This window comes from Oncorhynchus tshawytscha, linkage group LG07 (genome assembly GCF_018296145.1).
Source record: "Oncorhynchus tshawytscha isolate Ot180627B linkage group LG07, Otsh_v2.0, whole genome shotgun sequence".
Taxonomy (NCBI): Eukaryota; Metazoa; Chordata; class Actinopteri; order Salmoniformes; family Salmonidae; genus Oncorhynchus; species Oncorhynchus tshawytscha.
Genome location: NC_056435.1, coordinates 53,721,080 through 53,743,757, shown reverse-complemented (window position 1 = coordinate 53,743,757; position 22,678 = coordinate 53,721,080). Strand labels below are relative to the sequence as shown.

General features: G+C 41.6%; 1 protein-coding gene across 1 annotated transcript in view; it reads right to left on the bottom strand.

Moving 5' to 3' along the window:
• LOC112255307 (receptor-type tyrosine-protein phosphatase gamma-like) overlaps positions 1-22,678 on the bottom strand; it is a 226,989-nt gene that overhangs the window by 71,934 nt on the left and 132,377 nt on the right. Inside the window, exon 4 of the mRNA XM_042324621.1 lies at positions 18,320-18,468. Within this exon, the coding sequence (XP_042180555.1) occupies positions 18,320-18,468 (149 nt within the window). The remainder of the gene's footprint in view (positions 1-18,319; positions 18,469-22,678) is intronic.

Sequence of the window (22,678 nt, the reverse complement as noted above, 5' to 3'; positions counted from 1 at the left end):
CTATGTGTGGAAAATGATTTAAGACTGAGACTCTCTCCAACGAAACCCAACATTGCAGTGTTATGTGCATCCTTTCAAGCACACTCATTAACCTGTGGTGAGTTATTCACAATTTTCGATGAACAAATAAGGTTTTATATGTAAGATGGTTAAATAAAGAGCAAAATTATTGATTCATATTATATTATTGTTATTTGTGCCCTGGTCCTGTAAGAGCTCTTTGTTACATCCCAAGAGCTGGGTTGTGACAAAAACTCACAATCCAGGTGAAAGCTACGATCTCTTATTGATGTCACTTGTTAAATCAACTTTAACCAGTGTAGACGAAGGGAAGGAGACAGGTTAAATACTTTGAAGCCTTGAGGCAATTGAGAAATGGATTGTGTGCCATTTAGAGGGTGAATGGGCAAGGGTGAATATTCAAGTGCCTTTGTGTCAAGAACTGCAATGATGCTGGGTTTTTCACGCTCAACAGTGTGTATCAAGAATGGTCCACCACCCAAAGGACATCCAGCCAACTTGACACAACAGTGGGAATCATTGGAGTCAACATGGACCAGCATCCTTGCGGAATGCTTTTGACACCTTGTAGAGTCCATGCCCTGACAAATTGAGGCTGTTCTGAGGGCAAAAGGGAGGTGTAACTCAATATTAAGCAGGTGTTCTCAATGACTTGTACTCTGTGTGTGACCGCAGCGCACGTGTGATGAATAATCGACATAGCAAACGAACAGCTTTGAGAATCCATCTGTTTTTAATAAATAAATTATATAGCCTAGATTAAAAATCGCATTATAACAATTTTTTTTTTATTGACTGACCCAGAGGGTTTCCAAAACCTTCCATGGATGTCAACCCCTGACCCTTTTTGACAGGGGCATTCAAGTGAAGTTGAGCCCTGACACACACAGATAGGGGCATTCCCGTGCAGTTGTTTTCTGTTTTTGGTTAATTGCACATTAATGTTTGAATAAACCATGATGATAAAAAAAATCGCTAATTGTGAACCAAAAACTAACGTGACCAGGTACATTTTTCTCACTGGCACCCTTGCGACCAATTAAAAATGTGTGTCAAACTGCCAAGTCAATCGGTCGCAAGTGCGACTGTTTTTTGTTGCAGTATCGAACCCTGTGAGCATGGATCCACAGCAGGATTATACTCTTCACTAAGACCTAACTCCATGCCTTAATGCTATCAATGCACAGCTCCCAAATTCATTTACTCTGAGAATGATACACTCTGAAAATGTAGGCCTATGCATGTGTCTGCTTGATTTGTGTGAGTGTGAATGCTTGAAATACAACCACAAAGCTGGGAGAGAACAGCACCATCAAAGAAGTGCTAGCAATCAACAGTCTCTTCACTCAAACTGAATATAAAAGCTAACCCCTCATCAAACGGATGTGGCTGCTACGTCCCCATCTCACCCTGTGTGTTTGTGTTTGCATCACAAGTTGTCTGTTGCTCTACTGTTGCTTCCCTCTCTCTCCCTCCCTCTGTCTCTCTTTAATCAGACGAGTAGGCACTGAGCCATGTTGCTGTTCTCCATCCAGCAATACTTGGATGAATCAGCCATCAGACAGCCTTGAACTGTTCAGGGACAGTAGATAATGCTCAGGAGATGTCCTGTCTGGTGCATTAATACACGCACAAGGCTTTGGGTATTATACAGAAGCTATGGCACATCATCAGAAGACGTTTGTTTGTCACAGACGTAAATGGCATTTTGTTGTGTTACAAAGTGGGATTAGAATGGATTTAATTATCATTTCTGGTCAACGATCTACACAAAATACTTTGTAATGTCTAAGTGGAAGACAAATTCTAACATTTATGAAACATTTGAAAAATACAACACTAATATACATTACCGTTCGAAAGTTTGGGGTCACTTAGAATCTGTGTTTTTGAAAGAAAAACACATTTTCTGTCCATTAGAATAACATCAAATTGATCAGAAATACAGTGTAGACATTGTTAATGTTGTAAATAACTATTGTTGTGGAAACAGCAGATTTTTTATGGAATATCTATGAAAGATTAGTGGAATCTCTGTGGGTAGCTGGACAGGTAGGATGACTGACAGTGAAGGTGAACAGTTGGTCACGTGTCAGGTGACAGAGGAATGGATGAGACTGAGGCAGGAATTCCTTTAACCATAAAGTGGTATATTTACTGAGTAGTCTGTGCTGCATCACAAAGGAAACAAATAACATGTATCCAATCAAATTCATAATCATATCATTCATTATTAACATAATTTAGGGAATTCAACAGTCCAGTTCATTAAGAAGTCAATAGTAATCATCCGTGAGTCATTTAGGCTCGTAACTATTTATCATAAATCATGAAAGAATACAAACAGGGAATGGTTATACAATCTATAATCCCCATGATCAAAGTCAATCAGTTAGCAAACAATGACGTTTCTAATTTCACTCTTTCAATTGTCTTCATGTGTACATATAATTCATTTCAATACACATGAAATATCGATTGTATAATTGGCCTATGAGGATCCGTAGGGCCGTGATCATTGACAATTCACATTACACAATATGTTTGAAGCTGCACTAGTTTGAGAAACAGACGCCTCACAAGTCCTCAATTGGCAGCTTCATTAAATAGTACCCGCAAAACACCAGTCTCAATGTCAACAGTGAAGAGGCGACTCCGGGATGCTGGCCTTCTAGGCAGAGTTGCAAAGAAAAAAAAGATATCTCAGACTGGCCCAAAAAATAAAAGATTAAGAATGTCAAAAAAACAGACACTGGACAGAAGAACTCTGCCTAGAAGGCCAGCATCCCGGAGTCGCCTCTTCACTGTTGACGCTGAGACGGGTGTTTTGAAGGTACTATTTCAGCTTTTCAGTTTATATTAATTTCGAAACATATTTCGAAACATGTCTATAAACAACATTTCATTTTGACATTATGGGGCATTGTGTGTAGATCAATGACACAAAATCTCAATTTAATAAATGTTAAATTCAGGGTGTAAAACTAAATGTGAAAAAGGTAAAGGGGTGGAAATACTTTCTGAAGACACATATTATATCATATTGTATGCTGCTTGTCTTCACACTATACGTTGCTTAACAGCTAACACACACTATACAAGCTAAAATCAACCATCAATATCCTAGTGAAGCACCTTCCAGACAACGTGCAACAGAACACTCCAACAATACCCTTGACAATCAAGGTTGCTGCTGATGACAGATTGCATTGAGGAGAAAATAAATAAATAGTAAATCAATATTTTAATGCATAGAGTAAAACAGGCACAAAGGCAAGTAGTCCAATCCAGCTAATTATACTTAATCACTTTCCTCAAGTTCTTTTAACTGCAGTCCTTAATGGCACCCATTTGTTGTCTGTCTGAGAGCTAGCAGGGCAATGGCAATCTATCGCATGCACACACACAGTCTTGTATAACTAACCTTGTGGAGACACACAATTCAGTCCCTTTCAAAATCCTATTTCCCTTTACCCCTAACTCTGACCCGTACCCTTACCATAACCTGGAAACCCAAATCCTAAAATTAACCCTAGCTCCTAAACCTGACTCTAAACCTAATTCTAACCCTAAAACTAGTTGTAACCTTAACACTAAACCCCTGAAGTAACATTTGACCTTGTGGGGACTAACAAAATGTCCCAAGTTTCTCACATTTTTGTTTACTATTCTTGTGGGGACTCCTGGTCCCCACAAGTATAGTTAAACACATCCACACGTACACACATACACACACAGCTAGCACTAGCCATCCATCAACATTCAAACATTATTAGCTACATTAGTCAATTAGCTAAGCTCTGCTTTAGCCCCCCCCAGGCTTCATTCCCTCACCAAGTCTGGCACACACAAGACCAACTCCTGTCAAGGGCCCACTTAGAGAAAACTTGATACTCAATTATCAAATACTTTTATAGCGATAAAAAGGGCACAACCATGTAGCTATAAAGAACACAGAGAACATAAAAGTCACACTGAATCAGTTGAAGTTCTAGTCAGGGATGAAAGCAGCGTGTCAATGTTACAGCTAAATGTCAGAGTCATACTTTCATAGTGATAAAATGGGGCAATTACCACAACAAATTATACAAAAATGAACATAAAGCACATAAAAACCACACTGATTCAGGAGAAGTTGACATCAGGACTTCAAAAATGTTCAACTTCATATTAATCGTCTCCAGCACTAGCCCAACATAATTTCTATGTTTTGTAGTAAAAAATATTGTGAAAGACAAGTGTTTCCAATGACATCATCAACCAATTAGTAGACAATTAGTAGGTAATGCCTACTCACAATTGGTCAAACCGATGATGTCGATGATGTCATGAAAAACACATTTTCACTACAAAACATAGAAATGCACCATTTTCACATAAACTTCCCTTTTTCAGGACCCTGTTTTCATAATTCGTAAAAATCCAAATAACTTTACAGATCTTCATTGTAAAAGGTTTAAACACTATTTCCCATTCTTGTTCAATGAATCATACACAATTAATGAACATGTACATGTGGAACGGTCATTAACTTCTTATGGGTAGGTGGGACTGCAGCGTCCCACCTGGCCAACATCCGGTGAAATTGCAGAGCGCGAAATTCAAACGACAGAATTTCTAAACATCACAAGTGTAATACATCAAAATAAAGCTTAACTTCTTGTTAATCCAGCCGCTGTGTCAGATTCCAAAAAGGCTTTACGGCAAAAGCACACCATGCGATTATTTGAGGACAGCGCCCCGCTACAAAACCATGAAAAACATATTTCAACCAGGCAGGTGCGCCACAAAAGTCAGAAATAGAGATATAATAATTGCCTTACTTACCTTTGATGATCTTCTTCTGTTGGCACTCCAAAAGGTCCCAGTTACATCACAAATGGTCCTTTTGTTCGATAATGTCCTTTTCATAAAAACTCAGTTTAGCTGGCGCGCTTCAGTCAATAATCCACCCAGTTTCCCTCCATCAAAATGCATACAAAATGAATCCCAAACGTTACTAATAAACCTTTCCAAACAAGTCAAACAACGTTTATAATCAAACCTTTGGTACCCTAATACGTAAATAAACAATACATTTTAAGACGGAGAATCATTATTGTCTTTACCGGAGAAAAACACCAAAGAACGTGCTCTCTTCCACGCGCTTGGAGACACTACAGTCAAAATCGGAGCCACCTAGAAAAACTACAATTTAGTGGAAGCCCTAGGAACTCCAATCTGGGAGGATTTCACCTTGTAATAAAAGTGACAGCCATTGAAAACAGTGGTAGGCTGAATTTTCTTGGGGGGCCTGAGTAACAGGCAGTTTACTTTGGGCACGTTTTTCATCCAGTCGTGAAAACGTCACCTATGGGCACAAATCCACCGTCGCTGGACCAGACAGGACTGGCAAAAAGTGCTCTTCACTGACACAGTTTTGTCTGGTTGGATTTGTGATGGTCGTTTATCATCGAAGGAATGCGCATTACACAGAGGCCTGTACTCTGGAGCGGGATCGATTTGGAGGTGGAGGGTCCGTCATGGTCTGGAGCGGTGTGTCACAGCATCATTGGAATGAGCTTGTTGTCATTGCAGGCAATTTCAACGCTGTGCTTTACAGGGAAGACATCTTCCTCCCTCGTGTGGTGCCCTTCCTGCAGGCTCATCCTGACATGACCCTCCAGCATGACAATGCCACCAGCCATACTGCTCGTTCTGTGCATGATTTCCTGCAAGACAGGAATGTTAGTATTTTGCCATGGCCAGCGAAGAGCCCGGATCTCAAACCGGGGACCTTTTGGATCGGAGGGTGACAACTAGGGCCATTCCCCCCAGAAGGTGCAGGTGCCTTGGTAGAAGATTGGAGTAACATCTCACAGCAATAACGGGCAAATCTGGTGCAGTCCATGAGGATGAGATGCACTGCAGTACCTAATGCAGCTGTTGGCCACACCAGATACTGACTGTTTCTTTTGATTTGACCCCCCCTTTGTTCAGGGACACATTATTCCATTTCTGTTAGTCACATGTCTGTGGAACTTGTTTGGTTTATGTCTCAGTTGTTGAATCTTATGTTCATACAAATATTTACACATGCGCCCTTTACTGAGGAGTGGCTTCCACCTGGCCACTCTACCATAAAGGCCTGATTGGTGGAATGCTGTAGAGATGGTTGTCCTGGAAGGTTCTCCCATCTCCAGAGGAACCGTGGATCTCTATCAGAGTGACCATCGGGTTTTTGGTCGCCTCTCTGACCAAGGCCCTTCTCCCCCAATTGCTCAGTTTGGCTCGGCAGCCCGCTCTAGGAAGAGTCTTGGTGGTTACAAACCGTTTAAGAATGATGGAGGCCACTGTGTTCTTGGGGACCTTCCATGTTGCCGAAATATTTTGGTACCCTCCCCAGTGCCTCAACAAAATCCTGTCTCGGAGCTCTACAGACAATTCCTTCGACCTCATGGCTTGGTTTTTGCTCTGACATGTGGGAATTATATAGACTGGTGTGTGCCTTTCCAAATCAAGTGCAAGGAATTTAATTTACCACAGATGGACTCAAATCAAACTTTATTTGTCACATGTGCCGAATACAACAAGTGTAGACCGTGAAATGCTTACTTACAAGCCCTTAACCAATAGTGCAGTTCAAGAAGAGTTAAGAAAATATTTACCAAATAAATGAAAGTAAAAAATAACACAACAAATAAACAATAGCGAGGCGATACAGGGGGTACCGATAACGATACCGAGTCAGCGGAGTTCTCCAATCAAGTTCTAGAAACATCTGAAGGATGATCAATGGAAACAGAATGAACCTGAGCTCAATTTCCAGCCTCATAGCAAAGGGTTTGAATACTTATGTAAATAAGGTATTCTATGTTTTCTTCAAACCTGTTTTCGCTTTGTCATTTTGGGGTATTTTGTGTAGATTGATGAAGTAAAACATTAATTTCATCCATTTTAGAATAATGCTGTAACGTAATAAAATGTTGAAAAAGGGAAGGTGTATGAATACTTTCCGAATGCACTGTATAACACAACAAATATAGCAATAAAGGGCATAAAAGGACACCGACTCAGGGACAAGTTAAAGTCAGGTGAAGTTATTGGTGGGATAACGTTGAGAGTAAGCAGCGCAACAATATTCATCACTCCTCTTGTGTCTGTGTGACATTCTATGTTGTGCCCCCCATGTTGTCCATGAATTAATACTCTGTTGTGATCCCATGCTACTGTCATGACGTGGCCCTTTTGGGGTGTATATGGTGCCACCCCCCCCCCTCTCTCACTCTCTCTCCCACATCAGGTTTTACAATGGTCATAAAATCCTGCTAGAAACTCCCTCTCTTCGCTGCCATGGAGTATGGAGGGAGAGAGCCTATGGAGAACAAAGGCATTATTCTTCCCAAACCTAATAATCCCCAAAATTGGAGAATTAAACAATATTTATATTTTTGAGAATGTGGGAATGGTCCATGGACACTTAAGGGACAGTCATGTCGAGTTTGTTTCATTTGGAGATCTCATGAAGGACTGGAAACACATAGAACTATATCTCTTAATGTTCCCAGCTTACATCTGAAGATTGTATAAGATGAATGAATAAGTATAAGAATACTTTTGAAAAGATAACCATGTGATTTAGTCTTCCAAATGAGAATGGATTGTTTTATGGTAACTTATGCACAGTCCGTAGCCACGCCCAGGTGGGCACAGACGTGATGAGACGGCCCTTTTCTACCCAAGTATAAAATCCCGTGACCCAATTCACACCAGATCATGCAAACCATGGTGTAAGCTAAGTTTGCAAATTGTTGAATTTCTAAGACCAGAAAATATGAAGTGGTAGCTACATGTTGAAATGGTTGGCACTACAACTCTACCAAAGGACAAGACCATACAGCGTGGAGCATTGGCTACACGGCTGGAATGGTTCAACTCTGAGACTATTAATTCACTACAGAAGTAAGAAATCCTAGGTCGTTGAACTACCAGTCCGCAGCCGGAAATGTATGAAGCCTAGGACAAGAATACCGACATCCGCCGAAACATCTGACGTATCCATTATGAACACAACCAGAGACTTTCTGTCGATTGACTCTCCAGCAGACAGACCGGCGACCACAGAGAGAAACAACAAGACATACAATCGTAAATATGTACATTTTCGAATGAGCGGTCTTCATATAAGGTATTAGCAATTTTGATGAGTGTAGTTATCAGCTATGAGTTTCCCGCTCTTGAGCGGTCCACACCCCCTTTCCTTTGTCTACCAAGCCATCCTATCGGTTTCGTCCACTAGGGACTTGTTCTTTATATCATGTAATACTCAATGTATGAACTATTGTGTGTTTCTGTGATTATTGTATTTCTGTGATTAATTAGCTAGTTAGTAAATAAATAATTAAGCCCAATTGTATATCGCTGATTCATCATTTAGGCTAGGGTTCTTGCAGATATCCAAGGGTTTGCGATGTTCAGTAATGAGAACTGATGAGGTAATAATGGTACATTAATAGAAGATTAACTGATAAAATATGAAAATATCTGAAGAGTCGATTTGGGAAATAGAGACTCTATAAACATTTTCCTGTGGTGCCTCAACTTCCTAGTTAATTAAAGTTTACATGATTAGTTTAATCACACAATAATAATTACACAGAGAATTGATTTGATAAAATAACAGTCTTCACATTTAATGATAGTCACAGACACGACACTACCCATGTATTATAACTGTCTGTGGGGCCAAGGAGAGAACCAACAGCCATAAAACAACATTCTGCTTTTATCATTTATAAGTATAAGACTCTTTGGTTATAAATCAAGTTGGTTGTGAGGCAGAAATATATGCAATGTTAATGAGACCTTGTTGTTCACTTTGAGCACAAAGTAAAGCACAGGCTCACACCAAGACCAACACACAGACAAAAATCACATCGCAAGAACAATTATAGTAGCTTCGAGCATATGAAAGCATGCACACACACATCCACCCTTCTGCTGTGCCTTGCATATCACATTTCATATCATATTTCATATTCGTATAATGAATGTAACAGGAGGTGACATATAAATACATTATTATAACAGATATCCCCGTGGCCTCCTGTGGGGGAAATAGCTCCTTCGTCAATCACTGCACTGACTGGGATCTAACAGGTGGTCCATTATCGATCCCACCACTTCACTGCTTTGAAAAAGAGCATGACAACATCAGCCAGGGGCCACAGGCAGTGCAGCCCACTGGTCTTTATGTAACGGCCATGCTCACAATATGGCAATGTGGTTCAGTGATCACCAGTGCCAGGCTCACAACTTGGCAGTGTGTTTCAGTGCAGCTCAGTAATCACCATAGGGGCGGACCATGTTCATGTTTGTCAGGATATGTAAACAAGACAGGAGTGATCTGAAGGTCTTAGAGGATTACTGTGCTGCTTGTCTTGTCTGCCAGGCAATACCAAATGACTAACTAAATTGGATGATATGCTTGCAGCTACTATACAAACTCTTAAATCAATTGTTATAATGTTGTTCTAAAAGTTGGGTTTGAGGTTCTCCAAATCAGCTCTAACTCTGGAAAAAAATCCCACAACGCCCCACGGTCAGCTTCACACGATGAATGAAAAACTTGAGAATGAGAATCAGGCGGGCGCATTGGGCGTTCACTCATCAATCTAAGGGGCAGATTTTATCCCTGAGAACTTCCACAGCTATCAACAATGGAAGGAGGGCTTCAGTGAAAATGTGCTTCTCAAAGTGGATGCCCTCTCTACCATCAACAAGGCTTCCAAAGCATCTCAAACAGCCAGCAGAACTAGACATTTGCTAGCACATTTAGCTCACGTCTTCCATCTAAATAACACTGATACAACTAACCAAATGTAAACATGTCTGCCAGCTGTTATATTTTTACATTTTAGTCATTTAGCAGATGCTCTTATCCAGAGCGACTTACAGAGTGAGTGTACATTCTACGTACTTCTTCGTACTGGTCCCCTGTGGGAATCAAACCCACAACCCTGGCATTGCAAGCACCATGTTTTAACAACTGAGCCACATGAGACCTTATGGCAGCTAATTGCTGAGGATGTCATACTGTAGATAGTACAAGCCTATGGGAAGAGTAGTTTCGGCCACGATGGAGGTCACTGTTACTGTATAGAGCATGTTTTAAAGGTTTTTGTGGGGCTGTACGTTGGGGTAAACCGGCCATTCTGAGGCTCTGGGAGAGTTCTATATATAGTCTGCCGAGTGCGGACTAAACTGAAATGTGATGCTTCGGTTAGGGATTCGACTGTGGATCTGGTGGCATTTTGGAGAAGCCCCAGAGCTATGCTTTCTTTGGAGGGGTGAATTGTGGATTTGGCTCTTCTTCTTCCTCCGTTTCTGAAGTCATTTGTTTAAAAAAAATTCTAGCTGGCAAAATAAGCTAGTTTTTACCATGATACTCTTATACTGCCCATGTCTAAGTGATGGAAGTGGGGGGAACAGGCCGTGGATCAGGTGGCTGAGGTCCGTGAGGATCTTCTTGGCCTTCCTGCGACACCTGGTGTTTTAGGTGTGCTGGAGGGCAGGCAGTGAGCACCCAATGATGCATTCAGCTGAGCATACCAAACTCTGTAGAGTCTTGCGGTCAGCGGTGGTGGAGTTCCCATACCAGGCCGTGATGCAGCCCGACAGTATGGTATCGATGGTGCTCCTGTAGAACATTGTAAGGGCCCTCAGGGAAAAGGCCGAGTTTCTTCAGCCTCCTGAGGGTGAAGAGTCACTGCCGTGCCTTCTTCACCTCAGTGTTACCTACCTTCACCACCTGGGGGCGGCCCGTCAGGAAGTCCAGAACCCAGTTGCAAAGGGAGTTCACTTCCAGGTTTGCTAAGCTTTGTGAAGATCTTAGAGGACACTATAGTATTGAAGGCCAAGTTGTAGTCAAACAGCATCCTCACAAACTGTATGCATTCCTGTAGGCCAGGTGGGTGAGGGCAGTGTGCAGTGCAATGGCGATTGCATCGCCCGTGGATCTGTCAGGGCGGTAGGCGAATTGGAGAGGGTTGAGTGTGTCGGGGATGGATGAGGTGATGTGGTCTTTGATTAGCCTCTTGAAGCACTTCATGATGATGGAAGTGAATGCTACAGGTCAGTAGTCATTCAGTTCAGATAATTTCCCTTTCTTGGGCACAGGATGATAGTGGGGATAACAGCCGGAGCTAGAGAGAGAAAATGTCAGAGACCACAACAGCTAGCTGGTCTGCACATGAGGGCTCTGAAGGCGTGGCTAGAGATACCATCTGGGCCGGCAGCCTTGCGAGGGTTAACAGGCTTGTATGTTAACAGGCTTGTACTTACTGCGTATTACAGACTGAATTCAATCTATCAATTCTCAAACATGAAAAATGTATGATGAAAATGACCATTTTCCATTGAATGACAAATGTGCCATTTGACTGACTGTCAAACAGTGAATGGCTCTAAGCTTTTAGATACAGTTTATTTGTGGGAAAGACTGAACATTCATCAGATGACAATCTTGAGTGCTTGATATAGAGTGTAAGGAGTCTTGGGATTTTGTAACAGTCCTTTGAAAAAGTAATGCTTTCCTACTCAATTCACTTCAGTGAATTGTGTGGGTGTTTGTCTGTCTATCTGTGTGTGTGTCTGTGTGTGTGTGTGTGTGCTTTATCCAGAGTGTGAGGCTTCCGCAGGCAGTTTTCTCCTCTTTATTCCACTGCTATTGCACTTCCTCTCTTCCTTTCTGTGTTCCAGAGGTCAGGGGTAATTTCCCCATGGTGTCACTTACTGCATCTCAATCCATGCTGCCAGAACGCCAGCCAGCCCTATCTGGGCCGAGTGTTCCATGCTAAACAGGACCTCAATCCCTGCTGCCAGAACCCCATTCAGCCAGTCCTGGTTTAGGGTTAGATTTAGCTGCCAGAACCCCAGCCAGCCCTATCTGGGCTGAGTGTTCCATGCTAAACAGGACAACTTCTAGAGGAAGACCGGTCACACACACACACAAACACACACACACACACGCGCACGCACACACGCACACTTCCATTTCCCATCCGTTTATCATTGCAATGAGACACTGAATGAGCTCAGTCTGTAAATACTCTCACTTCACAAAGTTATCCCCCTGATCTGCTACAGCATAAAGTCAAGACTTTGAGGTGAGTGAGTTTGAAGTTAAATCCTCATACACAACTATGTCCCCTAGGTGTTTGCATTGTGAAGCTACAAGATACAAAGCCAGAAGCTATGTAGCACATACACACTCATCCCCACCCACCGACACACACCCACACCCACACACGAGGGCTCTTCAGAGCATCTACATTCAAACACATGGTTTGTTTAGACTTTATTTTATCTGGGTTCTTTGTTTCTTTGTTCCGTGTCCAATGGGGCACAACAGTGGGATGAATCACCCACCCATTCCCTCCCTAAGACATTCTTTTGATTAGTGACATTGTGTTGGGGAGGCTCCATCAGTCTACAGCTCAGAGGGAGGCCGGTGAGTGAGCGCACTTGATAGAATGGAGGACAAGTAAGCAGCAAGAAGTGCACAGGAAAAATTACAGCCCCTTTTCTGAGACAGGAAACAATAATCATATGTTGAAGATGACTATCTGAAGTTCTGTTCTCAAGTGAATCTAAGAAAGACTACTAGGCGATATATATGGCTGATATGGTATGATGAAAATGACCATTTTCCATTGAATGACAAATAAATGGCTCTAAGCTTTTAGATACCGTTTATTTGTGGGAAAGACTGAACATTCATATGATATGAAAATAGAAGGCTAGTGATGTTTGGCAAATCATATAGTGGACTTATGAATGGAAAATCAAAGTTTGTTAGGGGTAAGCCAAACTATATACACATATTGGGACACGGCCATAGAGAAGAGTGCCTGGTAACAATCCTAAAGGATGTCAGGTTTTATGAAGGTCTCTTTGACCTTTTAACTCTTATTCCTCAAAATGTTTACACACGGACAGACAAACGCACGCACACGTCATGTCTATTTCAAATGAAAAATACTACACACTATAGACAGGTTTCCATTGATCCCGTCATTGGGACGCGTCATGGAAACGGCAGGTACAGGAAACTGTTCTAAAGATAGACAACATTTTCATTCGTTCGACAGGAGTGGATTTCTCTGTCCAACTTTCCTTATTAGAACACATGAAGGAAATGGTGTTTTTCAAATAAATGATGATTGCCGAATCATTTTGAAGGTGTGATGGCCCCAGTTGCATTTTCAAACAAATCATTTTTCTTCATGAAATCCATACCCTAATATGTAAACATAGGGTGATAGTGGGCAATTGACAGTGAGCTGTGAGCAAAATAAGCAGACTGGAAGTTGACAATGGCTTAATAGGTATAAATACATTGAATTTCTATGGTTGCAGTCCTCAAAAATGGAATTGAATCAAATCTAATGATTTACCACCTATAGGGCGGGATGTTGCCATTTTATTCTAAATGCCTTCTGCTTGCAAAAAACACTTTTTTATATATAAATTATGTTTATTTGCAGGGAAATTATTGTCTTGAATTGTGTACAAATCCTTGCGACATGGGGCCGTGCATTATCATGCTGAAACATGAGCTGATGGCGGCAGATGAATAGCACGACAGTGGGCCTAAGGATCTCGTCACGGTATTCATCTGTGCATTCAAATTGCCATCGATAAAATGTGATTGTGTTAGTTGTCTGTAGCTTATGTATGCCCATACCCAAACCCCACCGACACCATGGGGCACTGATCACAACATTGACATCAGCAAACCGCTCTCCCACACAACGCCATACACGTGGTCTGCGGTTGTGAGGCCAGTTGGTACTGCCAAATTCTCTAGAACAACATCGTAAGTGACTTATGGTAGTGAAATGAACATGAAATTCTCTGGCAACAGCTCTGGTGGACATTCCTGCATTCAGCAGGCCAATTGCATGCCCCTCAAAACTTGAGGCATCTGTGGCATTGTGTTGTGTGACAAAACTGCACATTTTAGAGTGGCCTTTTATTGTCCCCAGCACGTGCACCTGTGTAATGATCATGCTGTTTAATCAGCTTCTTGATATGCCATACCTGTCAGGTGGATGGATAATCTTGGTAAAGGAGAAATGCTCACTAACAGGTATGTCAACTAATTTGTCCATAACATTTGAGAGAAATACGTTTTTTGTGCATATGGAACATTTCAGGGATCTTTTATTTCAGCTCATAAAACATGGGACCAACACTTTACATGTTGCGTTTATATTTTTGTTCAGTGTAGTAGCACCATTGGCAACAATTACAGATGATTTCTGGGTAAGTCTGTAAGAGCATTCCACACCTGGATTGTGCAACATTTCCCCATTATTATTTTTTTAAATTCTTCAAGCTCTGTCAAATTGGTTGTTGATCATTGCTAGACAACCATTTTCAGGTCTTGCCATATATTTTCAAGTAGATTTAAGTCAAAACTGTAACTCGGCCACTCAGGAACATTCACTGTTTTCTTGGTAAGCAACTCTAGTGTAGATTTGGCCTTGTGTTTTAGGTTATTGTCCTGTTGAAAGGTGAATTCTTCTCCCAAAGTCTGATGGATAGCAGAATGAACTAGATTTTCATCTAGGATTTTGCCTGTGCTTAGCTCCAATCTGTTTATTCTTATCCTGAAAAACTCCCCAGTCCTTAACGATGAAAAGCATACCCATCAATTAGGTTAGTATTGTGGAGTACCTACAATGTTGTTGATCCATCTTCAGTTCTCATATAACAGCTATTAAACTCTGTAACTGTTTGAAAGTCACCATTAGCCTCATGGAGAAATCCCTCAGTGGTTTCCTTACTCTCCGGCAACTGAGTATCTCTGTAGTGACTGGGTGTATTGATACACCATACAAAGTGCAATTAATAACATCACCATACTCAAAGGGATATTCAATGTCTGCTTTTGTTATTTTTACCCATCTACCAATAGGCGTGGTTCTTTGCGAGGCTTTGGAAAACCTTCCTGGTCTTTGTGATTGAATCTGTGTTTGAAATTCACTGCTTGACTGAGGGACCTTACAGATAAATGTATGTGTGGGGCACAGAAATGAGGCAATCCTTCAAAAATCATGTAAAACACTATTATTACACAGAGTGAGTCCTTGCAACATATTATGACTTATTAAGTAAATGTTTACGACTGAATGCATTTAGGCTTGTCATAACAAAGGGGTATGCTACTTATTGACTCAAGACATTTAAGCTTTTCATTTTCATTCATTTGTAAACATTTCAAAAAACATTATTCCACTTTCATATTATGGGGTATTTTGTGTAGGCCAGTGACCAACAAAAATCTCAATTTAATCACTTTTAAATGCAGGATGCAACATCAAAATGTGGGAAAAGTCAAGGAGTGTAAATACTTTTAGATGGCACTGTATGTGACCAGGTTAAAAAAAAATATATTTTTTAAATAAAAGTACAGCCTCAGAGCTTCAAATTTGTATACCACTGTAGTTGGAGGAAACATGGGAAAGTTATGCTGCAGTTGATAAATGTGTTATCCCACTTAGGAGACAAGTAGAAGAAAATGGCCTTTTCCTGCTTTGTTTACACCCATTCAGCATCTCTCACATCCTTTTAAGCCTTAGCCTCACCCAGTAGAAATACAGTAAAGTGCACACACTAAAGGGTATCAAAAATTGGTTTTGAGCAATATGTTTTGAGCAAAAGAGTGTTTTTAGACACAACTGCGCAAAATAGTGTTTTTTGACACAACTGCAAACTGCAAGGAGTAGAGTTTGATGGGAAGTCGTGATGTCATCGGCCTTCCCCCTTGCTTGAAAACGACCATACTGTGAAATAGGAACTAGCGTCAAACGTCTAGGATCCTGTAACCAGTCAGATATTTTAACAGAAATGAATAGCAATAAATCCCTTTACCTTCTCTTCTCCTGCTGCCTTTCCTTCCTCCCCCTTAACTACCCACTATCCAGACAAACCTTTCATCAAAGTTAATTACACATCCGTAATTACCACCACCGACAGGTAACGGCAGCACTATCAAATGCAGCCATATGTACAACAGCTAATACATTTAGAGTTGAGTCATTTAGAACACACTCTTATCCAGAGCGACTTCAAAATCTAAACGATTTGAATAAAGAAGTGATTGAAGACATAAAAAAAGGTAACACTTACGATAATAGAAAGACAAAAATCGATGAAAACTATGTGTTATTGAGAAAATAAACTTGAGTGAGACCTGAGTGTGCATTTTCATACTGGCCCCATGTGGGAATCAAACCCACAGCCCTGGTATTGCAAGTGCCATGCTCTATCAACTGAGCCATACTGAGCACTGCTTTCAATTAGAATGGCTGCATATCATCCATCCAGTGCCCTTTCACGGTTCATTGGTCACAGAAAGATGTGAGGAGACAAAATGGTGATCGTAATTACACAAGCATTCAGAATCAGAAACCTGTAGGGAAGAAAAGCTCTCTAAGAAAAGAGCTAGCGCTACAAAGACAGACAAGGAAGGAAGGTTTTATGTGAGAAGCTTAATGAATATGGGCCCTGACTGCCAGAGGGAAGGCTTTATAAGAACAGTGCTAGGCTAGAAAGAAAGAATTCCCAGGTCTATGAGACATGGGAGAGAAAAGCAGCACATGGAGAGCTCTCCCCTTCTATTTCACTTGTATGCAAAGGATTCAAAAACAGGTAGCTAATTCAACAGACATAATGGTAGCGCAAAGTTAAGTGCTTTAGGTGCTGGAAAGTTCACTGTGTTGACATGCTGAAAGTGTCTCCCCACTTCTGACTCCTGACTCAGTCTGAATGATTAATCTGCCATCAGGGTGAGAATGTATCTGCATCGCAAAGGACAGCCACAATAGGCAATCAATGTGTGTCTCTCTCTTGCTTTCTCCGTATTCGTCACAGTCTTTCTGTCACTCTCTTTTTGCACATCTCTCAAATAAGACAATTAAGTTCATCCACTCAGCATGAGGCCGACATGGTAATACTCACCCCGTTGAGCTGCAGTAAACTCCTGTACTCTAGGTTCACAGCCTGCACTGACACATCCTTCTCTTTTTGGATCAGTGTATCAGTCTCAACCATAAACACCCTCAGTCTCGCCCCCTATCCTCTGTGTCCATATGGTCTAACCCCTACAGCCACCTATCCTCTGTGTCCATATGATCTAACCCCTACAGCCCACTATCCTCTGTGTCCATATGGTCTAACCCCTACACCCCCTATTCTCTGTGTCCATATGATTTAACGCCTACAGCCCCCTATCCTCTGTGTCCATATGGTCTAACCCCTACACCCCCTATCCTCTGTGTCCATATGATCTAACCCCTACAGCCCCCTATCCTCTGTGTCCATATGGTCTAACCCCTACACCCCCTATCCTCTGTGTCCATATGGTCTAATCCCTACAGCCACCTATCCTCTGTGTCCATATGATCTAACCCCTACAGCCCCTATTCTCTGTGTCCATATGATATAACCCCTACAGCCCCTATCCTCTGTGTCCATATGGTCTAACCCCTACACCCCCTATCCTCTGTGTCCATATGGTCTAACCCCTACAGCCACCTATCCTCTGTGTCCATATGATCTAACCCCTACAGCCCCCTATTCTCTGTGTCCATATGATATAACCCCTACAGCCACATCCTCTGTGTTGATACGATTTAACCCCTACAGCCCCCTATTCTCTGTGTCCATATGATATAACCCCTACAGCCCCCTATTCTCTGAGTCCATATGATCTAACCCCTACAGCCCCCTATTCTCTGTGTCCATATGATATAACCCCTACAGCCCCTATTCTCTGTGTCCAGATATAACCACATCCTGTGTTGATATGATTTAACCCCTACAGCCCCTATTCTCTGAGTCCATATGATCTAACCCCTCTACAGCCCCCTATCCTCTGTGTCCATATGATCTAACCCCTACAGCCCCCTATTCTCTGAGTCCATATGATCTAACCCCTACAGCCCCCTATCCTCTGTGTCCATATGATCTAACCCCTACACCCCCTATCCTCTGTGTCCATATGGTCTAACCCCTACAGCCCCCTATCCTCTGTGTCCATATGATCTAACCCCTACAGCCCCCCCTATCCTCTGTGTCCATATGATATAACCCCCCCTACAGCCCCCCCTATTCTCTGTGTCCATATGATTTAACCCCTACACCCCCTATCCTCTGTGTCCATATTATCTAACCCCTACAGCCCCCTATCATCTGTGTCCATATGATCTAACCCGTACAACCCCTGTCCTCTGTGGCCAACTAATCTCACCTCCACAGGGAACTTCCTGTCGTTGATGCTGTGTTCTGACCCTGCTGATCCGTTACTCTGACCCCAATGGAACTCAATCTTCTCCGCCTTGAAGCGTCCAGGCAGTCCTGCCCCCCGTACAAAGTAGTCATCCTTCAGCAGCACAGCCACTGGGGAGAGATGGGAAAGTGAATACAAATGAGCATAGGGAATATTAGTTGAGAAACAAGCGCGACTCTCACTCATAATTAAAAGCTGATGTTTTATTTTTTGTCAATCAAAAGCATAATAGATAGATAGATAGATAGATATTATCTGCTTTCATCAGATAGATAGATAGATAGATAGATAGATAGATAGATAGATAGATAGATAGATAGATAGATAGATAGATAGATAGATAGATAGATAGATAGATAGATAGATAGATAGATAGATAGATAGATAGATAGATAGATAGATAGATAGATAGATAGATAGATAGATAGATAGATAGATAGATAGATAGATAGATAGATAGATAGATAGATAGATAGATAGATAGATAGATAGATAGATAGATAGATAGATAGATAGATAGATAGATAGATAGATAGATAGATAGATAGATAGATAGATAGATAGATAGATAGATAGATAGATAGATAGATAGATAGATAGATAGATAGATAGATAGATAGATAGATAGATAGATAGATAGATAGATAGATGGATAGATGGATAGATGGATAGATGGATGAGTGGGGAGGAGAGAAAGAGGATAAAATGAAGATAAGGGTAGAAGATAAGAGGAGAGGGAAAGCAGATAAGAGATAGTAAGGGGAGGGATAACTTCATTACTTATCTGGAAAGTGTCTTACGTCAATCTGTGACTTAGCTTTTCTCTGAGAATGTGCCTCTGTCCATTCTGGTTTTGTTGAGAACCGTTATGACTGAGACCAATGTAAAATGCACTTGATATATATTCGACTTGACTTAACTTGTGTGCATACCAGAACATCCTGTTTAATTTACTCCTAAATTAAAGTATTTTTCTACTGATGCCTTTTGGAAGCTAGGGGACTCTGGGAGTGGGACAAATAACAGCCTTCTTCTTTGCTGTCATCATTGGCCTAAAAAGTCCCTGATGACATGCTAATTCACAGATCTCTCAGTTAATACTTGGAGCGCCAAAATTCCATAACTACTACAATGGCCATGATGGTCATGCTGTTGATATTTCAATTGTGTAAATATTCCATAATAAACAATAAATTGATAAATGAATGCCTTTATTATGTTAAAATAGGTCATAAAAAACCCCAGGACACCAAATGTAAATTGTAATCAGTCAGAAAGTGTATTGAATGATCCAAAAGCGCATAGACTGCAAATACTAAGGTGGCTGAAGAAATTCGGCAGTCCTCTCCAAATACTACCACTGCACCATCGAGCGCAGTGACTGGTTGCATCACAGCCTGGTACGGAGCAACTCCGTCCATGACCTCAAGGCCCTTCAGAGGGTGTTGAAGACAGCCCAGTACATCACTAAGGATCGTGTTCCTACCCATCCAGGAGATCTACTCGAAACAGTACCTGAGGAAGGCACACAGCATAATCAAGGACCACACACACTACAGCCACGAGCTGTTCTCTCCTTTAACTTCTGGCAGACGGTATCGAGGCATGAGGTCTGATACTAACAGGCCCAGAAACACTTTCTATTTACAAGCTATCAGACTGCTGAATGCTTGAACTGCACTGTCCACCTGCTCTGATTCTCTGCACCTTAGCACACATGTACTCACTTATGCACACAGACACTCAGAAACTCATGGACACACCCACACCTCACAACTGCTGCTACAAAACCCTTATTATACTGATCAGTTTATACACTGCCCCCATCCCCAAAACACAAATATTGTACAATAAATTGTGCCTTCCTGTATTATACTTATGCAACAAAAAAAATATTATATTCTACCGAGCCATTTACTTTATGTTCCTATTCTAAATCAAAAAATCAAATCAAATCATTCTTATCTTTTATTCTTATCTTTTATTATTGTTGCATTGTCGAGATGGAATCTGCAAATAAGCATTTCGTTAGACGATGTATACAATGTCTATCCCGTACATACAGTACAACTAATAAAACTTCAACTTGAACTACTCAAATAATACAATAGTGTATTTCCTGACTGTAAGACAACAGTTGCCTGCCCAGCTGGCCTGTCCAAATGACACCTAAAACTACATTGGAACTATTTTCACACATGAAATAATAACAATAATAATATATGTGGACTAAAGTAGTCTGATGGGTGACAATATTATCAATTGTCAAATAGTGACAGATGACCAGTGCAGTGTGCATTGACAAAGAAGGGAAAGGAGGTCAAATAGTACTTCTTCCATATCATCTGACAGAGGTCCATGCAGGCCAGACATGTGATTGCTATACCCTATCAGAAAGAGAAGATTCTAAGGTTTCTAATGACAACTCCACAAATTGCAGGGATGGTCTCTGTTTCAAAATGTAACTTTCTCCTAGAATAACGGTGGCTCCCTGCACGTTCCTCATGTGAGTAGGTTACTGGTAACAATCAGCAATAGACATTTGGGATAAATATCCTTTCTTCTGTTATATCCCATAATATTCTTACTGTAAAATATATGTGGACTGTGGTAGGTGCAGGGCCTGTTATATCTGCTAAATTAACAGCTTCATTTCATTGGCATGACACAGCCATAGCCTTGGCTAATAAGCACAGATAAATACAACTCAGAACATGCTATACTGTTATTTTGAAATACATTGTCTTGTATCATGTTTTTTATGGCCTTCCCTCAACAAAATATGAATGGATTTCTTAGTGATTCTGTATATTAACACTAGAAAGACAGACAGCATCATAATGACTAACAACACATTTAAAATGTTTTATTACTCTCCAGTTATAAGGTCATATCCCCTCATTCTTGACTTCTCCTAAATACGTCTCTATAACACACTGCTGTTGTTAGAATGTTAATATCACAAACAGAACTGGAGTTATAACCAGTTTTAGGATGGCATGTCATTTTATGAATGTTTTTCCCTGCTGCCCCTTCTCCCAACAGATTGGCCTAATCCGCTCCTTCTCCCAACAGATTGGCCTACTCCGCTCCATCTCCCAACAGATTGGCCTACTCCGCTCCTTCTCCCAACAGATTGGCCTACTCCGCTCCTTCTCCCAACAGATTGGCCTACTCCTTCTCCCAACAGATTGGCTCCATCTCTCCCAACAGATTGGCCTACTCCGCTCCTTCTCCCAACAGATTGGCCTACTCCGCTCCTTCTCCCAACAGATTGGCCTTCTCCTTCTCCCAACAGATTGGCCCCGCTCCTTCTCCCAACAGATTGGCCTACTCCGCTCCTTCTCCCAACAGATTGGCCTACTCCCCAACTCCTTCTCCCAACAGATTGGCCTACTCCGCTCCTTCTCCCAACAGATTGGCCTACTCCGCTCCTTCTCCCAACAGATTGGCCTACTCCGCTCCTTCTCCCAACAGATTGGCCTACTCCGCTCCTTCTCCCAACAGATTGGCCTACTCCGCTCCTTCTCCCAACAGATTGGCCTACTCCGCTCCTTCTCCCAACAGATTGGCCTACTCCGCTCCTTCTCCCAACAGATTGGCCTACTCCGCTCCTTCTCTCAATAGTTGAAGGTGTCGTGCCCAGTTGATAATCACCCTGATAATTGCCTCGAAACGGAACATAGACTATACCGAAACTAATTTCCCACATATAACAAGGCATTAAATACATTAAATATAGTATGATGGGGGAGAATGGGTGAGTTGAGCAAGAGGAAGCAAACAATGCATAATTATGTAACCACCAATTGTGAATGAAGTGCAGGGTGGGCTATTCTATTGTATTCATCTATTGTAATTATAATCTCAAAACGGTGTACCCTATATCAGTCCACTGAATCCATTTTAGAATCTGACTGTAATGTAACAAAATGTAGGCAAAGTCAAAGGGTCTGAATACTTTTCGAATGCACTGTATATGAGGGCCAAGGCAGCAGCAAAGATTCCATGTGAGCCGTTGCGCAAGCCAAATTGTGCACAGCCAACAGGGAGGAGAAACTGCCCTCAGAACAGAACCCATGACACCAGTTTCAGCTGCAAGCAAATTGTTGTGGGAAGTGATTAATTCCATAGCTAGAGGACTCCTGATATCTCCAGGAGTGCTAGCTAAGTGCTGCCTGTTTATCTCTAGGAGTGCTAGCTAAGTGCTGCCTGTTTATCTCCAGGAGTGCTAGCTAAGTGCTGCCTGTTTTCCCAGTAGCCTACTTGGTGTGTGAACTGCCGACTCAATCACGATCAATCACGATCAAGGGGCAGGGC